At 54.6% G+C, this 14,383-nt stretch overlaps 1 protein-coding gene across 1 annotated transcript; it reads left to right on the forward strand.

Annotated features, from left to right (window-relative positions):
- Positions 1-267: 267 nt before the first annotated feature.
- TEX52 (testis expressed 52) lies at positions 268-1,996 on the forward strand (the record flags this gene model as incomplete). The annotated part of the gene is given in 4 exon segments (XM_079715130.1): positions 268-339; positions 1,443-1,607; positions 1,611-1,761; positions 1,764-1,996. Coding segments are annotated over 4 exon segments (621 nt in total).
- Between the last annotated feature and the right edge of the window lie 12,387 nt (positions 1,997-14,383).

Consider the following 14,383-nt stretch of genomic DNA (forward strand, 5'->3'; position numbering starts at 1 on the left):
TCCCCAACCCGAGGCCTGGGAGCCAGCCCGCCCTGCTTTTCTGTGCCCCACCTCGAAGCAGCTCCTGTTACGAGCCCTATTCCCCACCTGCTTCACCTGAAAGGCAGCCAGGGCCCAAGGGACTGGTGAGCCCTCCCAGGGAGAGGTAAGGGCCGCCTCCCTGCATCTCCACCCAGGAAGCATCACCATAGCAACCCCAGCTGCAAACAATGCTGCCAAGAAGGTCTTCCCTACAAAGCTGCCCCTCCTGCAGGGAAGCCCAGAAAAATGGCCAGCAACCTGCAGAGATCACCCAGAGGGCAGAGTGACCCATCCCGCATCAGAGAACCTTTTCTGAAGGTAGTGGGCGGGGCCGCATCTCTGCAGATAACTTCCTGTACCACACTGGGTAAGGGGCTGTCCCCAGCCCCACCCCCTGCCTGCCCCCTGCCCTCCCTGGGGTGGGCCATGCTTTCTCCCGGGCAGCAGAGCTCCAGGCCCGTGAACGCTTGTCCTATGACCCTGTGAACACGGAGCTCAGGGCAGAGGAGAGGAAATGTCTGGTTATGACATCCAGACCCACCCCTGGGGTGTGCGTGTAGACATGACTTAGGGGACTGGGCCCAAGGAACAGGTGAGTTTTGGGGATCAGAAAAGTCCTAGGGGCAGGTGGGAAGCAGAGGCATTTGGAGGAGCCTCGTGTCCTGAGTGGCACCGACTGAGTGCCAGCTCTGCTGCCCTCACTCTGTGCCGTGGGCAAGTTATTCACCCTCACATGCCTTGCTTCTTGCATCTTTGAGATGCAACAAGAGCACTTCCTCGCAAGGTGTGAGGGTTAAATGAGACGAGGATAAGTATTTCTGAAAGTGTCAAGTATATATCTGCCACCGTTTATTTCACGGGGGGTGGAGGGGCGCCAGAAAGGAAAGGAACCCACATCTGGATGCTTCCTACACGTGCTTGTGTCTTAATGAGACCTGAGGTGGACGCACCGACGACAGAGAAGTGCGGGACGGGAGGGGCCGGGGCAGGAAAGCACTGGCCCCATATTCCCTGGAGGATGGTTTCCCTTCTACACTCCGCTTGGAAGGGGCCTTTTCCCTCACACTACCTCAGGCCCAGTGTGCCTGGAGAGGAACCCCAGAGCCCAGGCAGGAACGGGGGCCCCAGGATGGGGAGGATGGGTGAAGGCAGAGAGAGGAGGGGGAAAATGTCAGTTGAGGAAACAGGCTGGGAAAACAAAACCCGATAGATGGACAGAGAACAATCTATGGGGATGCGTGCAAACCATACCAAGCGGCCACGCGCTCTGGGCAAGAACCGAGAAAACGTCCCGTCCCCCCAGCCCCCCCGCCCCCGGCCACCCTGTCCCGATGAGAATCTGGGTCTGGAGGCCGCTGGCAGCGTGTCCTCTCCAGCCGAGGAGAGGCAGAGTGCGCCCAGGCCCCCTTGTCCCTCCCTAGATGGTCCACGCCCACGAGACCCTCCTGACGCCCCGCACGTGGGCTCAACGCGGGTTCGTCCTCCCCAGGGAGTCCTCGGAGCTGCCTGGCTTCACCCGGCAAGCCTACCACCAGCTGGCCCTGAAGCTGCCACCCTGCACGGGAATGAAGGCCAAGGTGCGTCATTGACTGGCCCGCCCTCGGAAGGATGCGGCCCAGCACACCTCGGGCTTCCACACGTGGCTGCATGTGGGACGTCTGCCGGCCACCTTCTCCGCCAGGCCTGACGGGCCCTATGACAGCAACGTCTGGCGCTGGTTGACGGATTCCAGGGCCCGCCGCCACCCCCGGCAGAGCCCCCGGCGCCCCCTCCGTCCTGGATGGGTCAAAACAGCTTTCTGACCTTCATCTCCTGTACTCCTCTCTTTCTGGACGCACAGAGGAGGCACCAGGTGATTCTCTGGACAGTGAAGGAACTGAGAGAGGTGGGGAAGCTCAAGCTGAGGAGTGAAGTCAGGGCACCCCTGCTCGATGCCACCGGCAACGTCCTGCCCCCAAAGAACTTCAAGAAGTAAGAGGACCTTCCTCCTCGGGGAGCCCACCCAACCCACCCACGGCCAGGGGACGCCTCCCTCTTTCCGATTCCTCTTTCTGACGTCTTACCATCCCTCCTCTGGTCACCTGAAAACTCAACTCTGTCCAAACGTAGCTGGAGGGACCAGGTGGAGGCCAGGGAATGACAGCCAGGGGAGGGGCTTGATTACTTAACGAAAATGTAGGGGAGACAGCTGTGTATTGATACTTGATGCCTGCCAGGCCCCAGGGATACAGAGAAATGTCATTCAGTCCCTGCCCTCAAGGAGCTTCTGAAAGGCAGGTACCGACACACGTGCATGGAAAGACAGCTCTCAACACCAGCCCACGCGTGCCAAGTGCCCAAAGCGTGAGACAGACAACGGGTGTTGTGAGGACGTCAATTATTAATAGAAAGAGCTGAGAGCCCGAGGCAGAAGCTTGGATTAAACTCCAGACTGTGTCACTTTGGCAAATTGCTTAGTTCTTCCAGACTCAGTTCCACGCTTGCTGAAAGATGGGCGGGGAGGGGGAGAGTGGTAAATGCCGCGCCCAGCTCACTGTGTGAAGATAAAGTGGGTGAATGGATACATAGAATGACCGTACCAAACACAGACGTTATTACAGAAATTCAGAAGAGGGAGGGGTGGGTGTCGTCTGGAGCACCGCCCCAGGAAGGCTTCGTGAGGCGGGCTAGAGGGGTAGAGGCCGGGAGGGGAGGAAGGCTTCGGAAGCGTCGAGAGGAGGGGTGGCTGGTGTGAGCAGAGGCCAGAGTGTGGAGGGACTCTCCCTCCCTGCCCATCGCGGGCATGCACAAGGGCGTCTCCACTCCGCTGCCCTCTAGGCTCTGGCAGGAAAGAGGGAGAGGAATACAAAGCATGTCTCAAACTCCAATCCCATTGACAGAAGCCCCAAGGGACTGGAGTGGGAGGCTGCGGAGGTGTTTAATCTTTAAAAGAAAAAGCCAACAGTTGGTGATTTTGAGAGACGACTACTAGGACCTCGACTTCTCTCTGCTGTCTCACAACGCTGACCACTGACGGCTACTCCGTACTAACTCTGGACACACGGATGTGGGGAAGACTCAGATCGCTGCTCAAACACCTCACAGCCAAATGGTTCTAATCACTTTACTATATTACTTAATCCTCCCACTACTCCCTGAATAGAAACTACTATTATCAACCCCCTTTTACAGATGGGGCATCTGAAACACAGAGAGGTCAAGTATCTTGCCCAAGTTTGCACAGCCAGTAAGGGCAGAGCTGGGATTTGAACCCAGAGAGCACAGCTCCAGGGCTTCATTTTTTTTGCGTTACGCGGGCCTCTCACTGCTGTGGCCTCTCCCCTTGCGGAGCACAGACTCCAGACGCGCAGGCTCAATGGCCATAGCTCACGGGTCCAGCCGCTCCGCAGCATGTGGGATCCTCCCGGACCGGGGCACGAACCCGTGTCCCCTGCATCGGCAGGCAGACTCCCAACCACTGCGCCACCAGGGATCCAGGGCTTCATTCTTAACCACCACGCTCCACCTCCCCTCCTGTCTGACCCAGGAATCAGACAAGTTCACAGCCAACATAATGCTCTATAAAGGTAGCAGGACAGAAATACAGTATCATCCACAGAAAGCTCAGCACAGTGCTCGGTGCACAGGAAATATGTGTGTATGGTGGCAGAAGCAGCCAGGCCCTGGGAGTGGAACAGAACTAGGCTGGAATCTACCATCACAAACTTGCAACACAACTTCAACATTCTTAAATTCCTTGAGCTTCACTTTCCCCAGGTGTGTATTGGAGATGTACCTGGTACCTTTCGGGGTATGGTGTCTGGCAGGGAGAAGGGTCTCAGTAAATCATCTCTGTGTGAGAAGGGTCCTGGTTTCGCTGGCTTGCTGCTGTAGCCCGCCCCTGGAGCAGGAATAGAGGAGGAGGCGGCATTGGAGCTGGACCTTGAAGGACACGTGGAGTCCACCAGGTGGCAGCAAGAGAGAGTGAGAGGGGAGGCCCACCCAGGCTTGCGGCCCCTGTGGAGCACCTCTGGAGGGGCTTCAAATGAACCCCATCTAGGAAAGTGAGACAGCACATTCTGAGCAAGAGGACCAGACAAGGCTTCAAGACGCTCATGATCTTCTTGGGGAAGTAGGACATTTACATGCAAACCCCGCCTCCCTCCAGTCTGACAGTATGTTAGAATCACCGGGCCCACTTTAGAAAAATGTTGAGGTTTGAGCCCCACCCGGGAGAGTCTAACTTGCTTGGCCTGGGGGAGAGCCCAGGCACTGGTGTTTCTAAAAAGCTCCCCAGGGTGATTCTAACATGCAGCCAAGCCTGCGAACCTCTGATGTACACCAAAGTCAGCAAATGGGAGGATACCTGCTGAGCCAGGGCAAAGCACGTTGAACGATTTGCCAATATTCAACTCTGTTGTACAAAAAGTGGACTTCCCAGTGTCGAACCAAATACCGCAGGTCTGCAGAAGAGCGAGCCGTGAGACCAGCGTCACAGGGCAGCAGGTCAGAGCGGGAAGGGCTCCTGGACTGCGTTTATGGAGAAGCTGGGGCTTGGAGGACAGCTAGAATCTGGATGATCCCCTTACAGACTACATGTCCGAAGGACGGAAGATTGACCAACCAGATAACATGATTTCCCCAGCCTAACGCCAAAACGCACACACAGGGTGCAGGCCATTGAGCATAGGTCAGTATCCAGGTGGGGAGAGAGCTGGAAGGGGCCTCCGCAGCCTGATGGCTGACAGCTGGCGGACGCAGTGTCTCCTCCCCTTCCGCCCCCTCCATCACGCCCAGGTCTCTCCTTTGACCCCTGTCCTCTCCACACCCCTTCCCCCCCACACACAGGTACCAGCACATCTCAGCTGGTGGAAGGTGTGAGCCTGGAGGCCTCCAGCTCATGCCCAACCCACTTCCCAGTGATTTTGCCAGAAGCTAGCCCTGCCCAAACCCGCCGCCTCATTACCGGGAGAAGGCGGTCAAGTTGGCTTTGCTGCCCAGGGCGCCTCTGAGTCAGGACCTGGTGAGGGGTTACCAGACCCTGCTAGTGGAGCGGGTGGTCTTGCCCCTCCGTTATCTCTCCAGGGCCCATCCTGGCAAAACCTTAGCGAGAAGGAGAAGACCTGGACACATCTAGAAGAGCCTCCAGATGGGTGGAGACCGCAGTGGGCATACAGACCCTCAAGCCCTTGTGTTCTCAACCAACGTACCTTCAGCAAGAAGGCTGGGGTGGCTGAAGGGTGCGGCTTCTGCAGAACCGAGCCTCCGCACCATCCTCCCAACTTCATCCGTACCCCAGGCTCCTGAAGACTCTACTGAAATTCTAATTTGTTCTGTCTTCCTTGGAGGACCCCTCGCGGCAGGTAGGAGCACTGGGGTGTGGTGGGGAGAGCAGAGGGAGATCCAGTTCCTGCAGACTGCCGAGGAGTGGGGAGGGAGAAGGTGTGTGCGTGTGTGCGCGTGTGTAGGTGTGGAGGGGGAGAGGTGCTGCAAGACATGTGGCTCTCATAACCCATTTGGAATAAGACTGGGATTGGTCAGGATACAGGAACCTTCTCCCTGGACAATCTGACGTCTGGACAAAGCTCAGAAGCAAGTCTGCTGGGCTGCAGGTCCCACACAGGGTTTGGGGGAGCAGAGGTCAGGCCAAGGCTGTGCTGGAGGATGGAGAGTCAGGTCTGAGGAAGGCCGACCAGGCCTCGGCGGAGAGACAGGAGCAAAGTGGAGACTCAAGGTAACGGTGGGAGCAGTCACCCCAGAGCATCATCTTGGGCCTGGGCCCGTGCTGCTGCGGACCCCTCATGCCTCAGCTTTTGCAGTGGGGGTTAGCGGCAGAGATACATGGCCTCAAGTGGAGGCAGGTAAAGCGCATGGGTCCGCAGGGTGCTGGCCAGCTGGGGCGGAGAGTGGAGGGGGAGGGGCAGCGGGGAGTGGCCAGAGAGGGAGAAGCTGCAGGTGGGGCCCACTTCACCTCCCCTGGCCCCTGTCACACGCCATGTCGGTGACCTTCCCCATCTGGGCTTCTCTTGGCCTCTGCCCACTGCCCTCTTTGCCCACTTTCCTCAAGCTGTCAGCACCTGGGAATCAAACACCACCGGGGTTCCAGCCCTGGCGTAACCACTAAACAGCTGTGTGCCCTTTGGAAGGGTCCTTTTTCCCCTCAAGCTCTCAGCTTCCTCCTCTGCACAGCGGGAGCCACTAGGGCAAAAATAAATGGAATAAATAAAAGAAACAAGTGACGCACCTGCAAAGTGCCTGGCACAGCGTCGGCCCTCCATACCTGCAGCTGTCGATCATTACCTGTAGAATAAAAGTAATCAATGGGTTGGACACGATTCAGCCTTATGGAGGAGTGAAGCACTGACACACGCAAAAATGTGTATGAACCTCGAAAACATGAGTGGAAGATGCCAGACACAAAAGGGTGCATATCGTACGATTGCATTTCTAGGAAAGGTCCAGAGGAGGCGAATCCCTAGAGACAGAAGGTGAATCGGTGGTGGCCAGGTGCTGGGGAGGGGGATGGGGGCTGAGTGCTTCATGGGTACAGGGTTTTCTCTTGGGGGGGATGAAAATATTTTGGAACTAGATAGAAGTGCTGCTTGCACAACATCATGAGTGAACAAGATACCACTGGATTGTATAATTTAACATGGTAAATGCTGGACTTCCCTGGCTGTCCAGTGGTTAAGATGCCATGCTTCCAATGCAGAGGACACGGGTTCAATCCCTGGTCGGGCAACTAAGATCCCATGTGCCACAGGGCAACTAAGCCCGTGGGCCACAACTAGAGAGAAGCCAACGCACTGCAACAAAGGACCCCACATTGCCACAACTAAGACCCAACGCAGCCAAACATAAATAAATAAATATTTAAAAAATGTAAAAAGATGGTAAATGTTATGTGAATTTCATCTCGATTAAAAATAATTATATAGGGCTTCCCTGGTGGCGCAGTGGTTGAGAGTCCGCCTGCCGATGCAGGGGACACGGGTTCGTGCCCCGGTCCGGGAAGATCCCACATGCCGCAGAGTGGCTGGGCCCGTGAGCCACGGCCGCTGAGCCTGCTCGTCCGGAGCCTGTGCTCCGCAACAGGAGAGGCCACAACAGTGAGAGGCCCACGTGCCGCAAAAAATAATAATAATTATTATATAAATAGGGTAGGTATAGAGAGTTTCCAAAATTCCTTCTAGTTCCAAATCTACAATTCCACCATGGTCCTTCTCCTGGCTGCCTCTCCCCGTGGTGGGGAGGCCCACAGCCAAGGGAGGAAGGAGAGTTTCCTGAGCGCTCCAGGGGAGGGTGGGGCTCGGGGAACGGGCCGTTCTCCCGCTCGAGATCAGCAGTGACGGTGGAAAGGAGGAGGTCCCTTGCCTCAGATCCTGGCATGTCAGAGCGGGGCAGGCCTCTGGGAAACAAGCGTTTGGATGGTAAACCGAGGCCCAAGGCCGAGGCGATTTGCTCCGGGCCACAAAGCCAGGTTGTCCTTGCCCTCCTGGTACAGCCAGGCTCCGGGGCCTGTGTTGTCATCCTGCTTCTCAGACTACTTGCCCATCATGCCTGGGTTTTGTCACCTCCAGCAAGAGAAGCCCAGGGCACACTTAGAGGGTTAATAGGAAGTTCTGGGGAGTGAGACAGAGGAGAAAGCCTCCCACTCTCCAGCCCGGAGCTGGGAGGGAGGGTAGAGGGGTGAGCTGCGCTTCCACAGACGCCGTCTTGCAGACCCAGACCCCCTCCCCCGCCGCTGCCAGCCTCACGCGGGACTTCCACCCCCGCCTCCACCCCCGGGTCCTGCTCTCTGGGTGGCGGCCTCCTTCCTGCTGGCAGCCCTACCAGGGGCTCCCTTGTCCATCGCCAGCCAGAGATGCAGAAGCAGGATTCCTGGAATTCCTGAACTCCACCAGGCCATGGAGCTCTGGGGACAACAGCCTCCATAGGTCCTCCTGGGCCTGGGGACTCTTCAAGGCAATCCTCAGCCCAGCCTGCCCACAGCCATGGGCATCACCCCTACCCCACCCTCCCCCATCTGCTCAGATATGGAGTCCTCGGAAGCCTCTGCGGGGGGCTGGGGGGACCCCTGCAGCCTGGGCCCGCCTTCAGGACCTACTCTCTCACCACAGCTTTCTCAAGCAGATCTGAGCGCTTGCGCATACCTCGCACCCCTAATCCTCCCAACGCGATGAGGCCCCACGTGCTCTCCCTTTTAGAGACGAGTCAACTAAGGCCCCCAGAGCTCTTAACCAGTTTGCTGTTGGGCTTCTCGTTCATACTTCACAGAGATTCTGCAGAAGACACGTTATTTCAGTTTTACAGATGAGAAAGTGGATTCCAAACTATTAAGCGCTCCACCCAAAGTCACCCAGCTAGTAAGTGAGCTGGGAAACGTGACCAAGCTTGTCCTAATTTAACATCCCGTGCTTGGTCTGCTTTCATCAATAGAGACAAATGCTCCTCCACCTTTCTGTGTCTTGGTGTTTTGTTTTGTTTTGTTTTTTGGTCACGCCACGCGGCTTACGGGATCTCCTTTCCCTGACCAGGGATTGAACCCGGGTTACGGCAGTGAAAGCCCGGAATCCTAACCACTAAGCCACCAGAGAACTCCCTGTGCCTTGGTTTTGCCACCCATGAAATAGGAGAAAAGCATCCTAGCCTCAAATGTAAAAAGTGCTCCTAGCCTGGAAGTCTTTGGAAGATCTACCTCTTTGGGGTGGAGGTAGGGTGAAACATTTCAAAACTGGCCCTGGCCTTCTGGGACCCTTGCTGGAGAATTTTGGAAAACAGCTTCATTCCTGTCTTGAGCAGATCTGACAAGGCCAGAGGAGAAAGCCTGAAATAGAGCTGGCTGGCCTTACCCTCCGTGGGATCAAGGGTGCTGTTTGTCTAGCTCTGAATAACCCATTCTATGGGGAATATCCTGGGAATTTCCTTATGCGGCAGGGCTGCATGATTTCACTACATCAGATGAACTCTTCTCTCCGTCTCTAATATCAGGGACAAGAAATGGCACTATTTCACTTTCTTCTTAAAAAGAAAATGTGAAAGATATTTAAAGGCATGGAGGTTATTACAAGGAAGGTGGGAACCAGTTCATCTCCATCTGTACTGAGGTTTGGACAAGAGGGCAGGGATTTCGAATACAGCGACAGGGATTTAGATGAGACAGAAAGAACTTCCTGATAAGGTGGAGGGATGCTGGAATAGACTATGCCAGGTTCCAGGGAACAAGCTGTGAATCTATTTAGACCAGTGCTGTCCAAGAGAAATATAATGGAGCCATACGTGCAACTTTAAATTTTTTAGTTGCCATATTAAAAAAGTAAAATTAGGGCTTCCCTGGTGGCGCAGTGGTTGAGACTCTGCCTGCCAATGCAGGGGACACGGGTTCGTGCCCCAGTCTGGGAAGATCCCACATGCCGCGGAGCAACTAGGCCCGTGAGCCACAACTACTGAGCCTGCGCGTCTGGAGCTTGTGCTCCGCAACAAGAGAGGCCGCGATAGTGAGAGGCCCGCGCACCGCGATGAAGAGTGGCCCCCGCTTGCACAACTAGGGGAAGCCCTCGCACAGAAACGAAGACCCAACACAGCCAAAATAAATAAATTAATTAATAAACTCCTACCCCAACATCTAAAAAAAAAAAAGTAAAATTAAACAGGTGGTGTTAATTTTTATAACACATTTTCCCCAAAAAAAGAAAAAGGGACTGCCCTGGTGGTCCAGTGGTTAAGAAAGACTGCGCCACCAATGCGGGGGGCACGGGTTCGATCCCTGGTCAGGGAGCTAAGATCCTGCGTGTCACTGCCACACGGCATGGCCAAAACAAAAACAAAACCAAAACAAGGGAAAAACCAAACAGAACAAAAAGCACGTTTTACTGAACCCAACAGATGCAAAATATTATCAATATAAATAATGTAATCAACATAAAAATAATTAATGAGATATTTCATATTGCTTTTGGTATTGTTTTCAAAATCCAGGATGTATTTTACACCTATAGGATATCTCAGTTCAGACCGGCCACATTTCCACTGCTCAATAACCATGTGTGGCCAGTACCCGTGGCATCAGTCAGCACAAGCCTAGAATCACTAATGACGGACACCCCATGGCAGATCCGAGATGTAGCCTGGTTTTACCTAAAGGCAGGAGGTTCTCCAGAAGACCTGAGGGCCTATGAGGGTGAAGGCCGAGAAAGCGGTATCTCCTGGAGCCCTCTCAGCCTTCCTCGTTGCTGGAAACACAAAGACCCTTCGCCCTCTGACAGTTCCGAGAACCCACTCGGCAGGGCTCTGGGTTCCCTTTCAGTAGAGGAAACCCTGACCCCTCAGGTCTGTCAGATGCAGGGTTTGGTGACTTGTTAACCCCAGTGAGTTAACGCTGTCTGGGAGAGCAAGGAAAAGGGTTCCGTCCTGGGTGGATGAGTAGCTCTGTTCTCTCTGCGTCTTGCTGGTGTGAATGACTGGTCACGGGGTGGCGGGGAGCCGGGCCGGACAGGGGGGATGGAGACCTACCCTGTCCGGGGTGCAGTGTGGGAACGTCAGCCCAGGCCCAGGCTAGCCCGTCTTGCCCCCCTCCGCGGCATCCCCTCCAGGTCCCAGCATGGCCCTCCCCCTCACCTTGTTCTCATCCTGCACGATGTCATCTGTCCCCCACACCACCGCTCTCCCCTGCTGTGTCCCCCAGCACTCAGCACTACCCAGCATCACAAATGGTCTAGCGTCTGCCTTCCTCTTTTGGATGTGAACTCCATGGGGGCAGGGGCTCCGTCTGACTCCCCACTGTACCCCCAGGGCCTGGCTCAGTGCCTGACACACACAGTAGGGGCTCCAAAAATATTTTTTGACTGAGTGAAAGGAAAACTTGCTATAATTCAGAGGAGAACCAAAGCAGTGAGGGAGCCGTATCTCACACGTCCATTTTCTTCTCACAAAATTTCTGACTTTGGATCCATTCGCTTCAACATCGATGGGAACTGCAAGATGAAATAAATGAGAAAAGTTACAGATATTTCCCAAGCGTCTCGGAAAGGAAAACCTCCAGTCCTTCTCTTCCTAAGAATCCAGATGGTTTAATCTTCCTGAATACCGTCCTGGGAAGTTTTCTCCCTACGTCTCATGATTAGAGCTCAGTGTAGTTATTCCTTGTGAACAAATCGGTTTGTTGAACTATACAACGGTTAGGTTAGAAAATGACGAGGGGAAGGAAGAGAGGTGAGTTATTGGCAAAGACACAGACAATCCAGCTGAGGATATAAATGGGCCACAAAACATGCCCCGGCATTCTGAGAAAGAAGAGCTCAGAGCTCTGTATTGCCAGAACATTCCCCTCGCAAGAACTCCCTGCAACGTGGGGGAAAGCACAGATTTACAAAGGAAGAAGCCAAGGAACACAAAAGGCAAGAGTCTCCTTACCCCTGAGTGTGTGGGATGATGAGACAGCAAGCGAGACAATATTAGTTTGAGTCACAGACACAGGGACCAGCTGGGCCTCTTCTGCAGCTGCATTCCAGAGGATGGCATTTCCTGAGCACGACGGGTTCCCAGGCCTTGTCAAACCCACTGGAAAAGAGGTGATGCTGTCCCCAAGCTCACCCCATCCAAACCGCAAACACCCAGGTCTCCCTTCTACACCACAGGAGCACCTGCTCTCCCCTTGGGTGCAGTCCCCGTGCTGGGACACCCATCCAGGTGGTCAGCCCGGCCCGAGGCAACGTGGCTAAGTGCCCAAGAGTCGCCTCATTCTTGTTCACCGACAGCAGCAGTCCTCCAGAGAGTGCATTAATAAAGGACTCTTGAAGACCTTGAAGACTTTTCAAACCTAAGGAATGGCTGGCTGAGAATAAGGTTGGAGGAGATGCCTTTCGGCATGGGGCCTGTCCGGCATCCTGGTACGCGGGGCACTGGCTGATCGGTCCACGCACGTGGTTAATCCTACTGAAACAACCAGGGAACCCAGTACATGGCAGTGGGTCCTCTTCGACCTCTATCCCAGGCAAATATGCGGGTAATAGGTGTCAAGGCACAGGGGTGGAAGGGAGCTGGAATATTCCACTGAACCTGACTCTAAAGGAAGCCAGGGTCGGGGGTGCTGAGCTCGGTAAGTGGAGTCACACTAGTGTTTGGTTTTCAGTCCATGTTTACCTTCTACATCGTGCTTTCGCTTCGGCATTAACAGAGACTGAGCAGGACTCGGGAGACAGAACCAGAGGCTTTGACTCCTAGCTCTGCCACGCGATACCTGGATCTGGGGCGAGTTTTCTAAGTCTTGGTGTATTCGCTTCCTGGGGCTGCTGTAATAAAGCACCACAACCTCTGCTGCTTAAACAAGACAAATGTGTTGTCTCACGGTTCCAGAAGCTGGAAGCCCAAGATCAAGGTGTGGGCAGGAACGGTTCCTTCAGAGGGCTGTGAGGCACGATCTGTTCCAGGCCTCTCTCCCGGCTGCTGGTGGTTTGCTGGTGACCTCTGACCTTCCTTGTCTTGAGATGCACGGCCCCATCCTCAGCCTTCATGCTCACATGCTACTCTTCCTGTGTGCGTCTCTCTCTGGGTCCAGATTTCCCCTTTTAATAGGGACACAGTCATACTGCAGTAGGGCTACCCTGATGACTTCATCTTGACTTGATTATCTCTGTAAAGACCTTATCTCCAAATAAGGTCACATTCTGAGGTCCTGGTGGTTGGGACGTTAACATATGAATTTGGGGGGAACACAACTGAACCCCTAACACTTAGCTAGTTTCCTCTTCTGTAAATGGGGATCGTAATACAATTGCAGTGGTTATAAAATGCCTCAAGAAGGCATGTGGAGGCTTCCCTGGTGGCGCAGCGATTGAGAGTCCGCCTGCCAATGCAGGGGACACGGGTTCGTGCCCCGGTCCGGGAAGATCCCACATGGGGCGGAGTGGCTGGGCCCGTGAGCCATGGCCGCTGAGCCTGCGCGTCCGGAGCCTGTGCTCCGCAACGGGAGAGGCCACAACAGTGAGAGGCCCGCGTACCGCAAAAAAAAAGAAGGCATGTGGTCCGCAAGAGGCCAGTGGATGTCGGCCTTGTCCGAATGTGCAGGCGCCTCCAAGCCTCCTGGATCAGACCGCGCCCCGGGGGGCAGGGCCCAGGTCAGGACTCACCCTGTGAGTGTCCAACACATGTCAGCAGAACCGTGGCCAGTGCTTGCTGATGACGGTGAAGACAAAAGGCTGGAGAGAAAAATCTGGTGGCAGACGTGCCAGGGCTATAAAAATCTGACACCAAGTGTTGGCGAGGACATGGAGCTGAGGACCCCTGGGTGCTGCTGGTGGAGTGCACGTGGGTACAAACACTTTGCAAGGCAAGTTGTGTTGAAAGGAAGAAGGTGCATACCTGATGCCCCAGCAATCCCACTCCTGGGTATACACTCTAGAGGAATGCTTACACGTGTGCCCCAGGAGATGGGTGCCAAAATGTTCACAGCAGCATTGTCTGTAAGAGCAAAGCACGAAAAATAACCTAAATTTCCTAAATGTGTCGTAGTCACTGGAGAAATACTATACTGCGTTAAAGTGAATTACCTAGAGCTATGTGTAGCTCACAGGTGAATCTCACTAACAAACTATTGAGCAAAAAAGAGCAGATTGCAGAAGAATCTCTACAACGGGGCATGCGAAACGAAACGACACACTGCATAGAATACACACATATGTATGTGCATAAAGAGAGGTATGAGGGAATTCCCTGGCGGTCCAGTGGTTAGGACTCTGAACTCTCACTGCTGAGGGCAGTGAAATCCCACCAGCCAAGCAGTGAGGCCAAAAAGAAAAAGATGTGAGAAATACCAGATTCAGGAGGGGATGTTAGCTGGGGAGGAGGGGCCCACAAGGAGCTTCAGTTATATTTGTAGCAGTTTTTTTTTTCTTTTCTAATGAAAAGAGAAAAAAAAACTTTATAACTTTCTGCATGCTTGAATTATAACTTTTTAAAAAAGAGCCAGGACTCAACGAGCCTTACATAAAGGAGAGGAGGAAGCTGGGGCCCTAATTGCAGGGAGATTCAGAGCTGCTCTTGCCAGCCCTGGAAGCCAGAACCCAGCGTAAACCCAAAGGATGCTGAAAGGTTGAGGCCCAGGACGCGGGGAGGCTCCTGCCGAGAGGGAGGAGAGGAACGGGGACACTGTGATGCTGCCCCTCTCTGCTCTGAGCCTAGTGCTGGCCTGCGTCCCAGCCCGGGGGCTGCGGAGAACCCCAGGTGGAGGGCACGGCGGGGCAGCCCAGGAGACACACGCACAGGGACGCGCGCCCTGCATCCCACACAGGCCCCGAGCACGCGGGCTGCCACCTCCAAACACTGACACACACTCCCTCTCTAACAACCTGGCACGGACACCTTGACAGTTTACAGCACAGATACA

This window comes from Hyperoodon ampullatus, assembly GCF_949752795.1.
Source record: "Hyperoodon ampullatus genome assembly, chromosome: 11".
NCBI classification, from domain to species: domain Eukaryota; kingdom Metazoa; phylum Chordata; class Mammalia; order Artiodactyla; family Ziphiidae; genus Hyperoodon; species Hyperoodon ampullatus.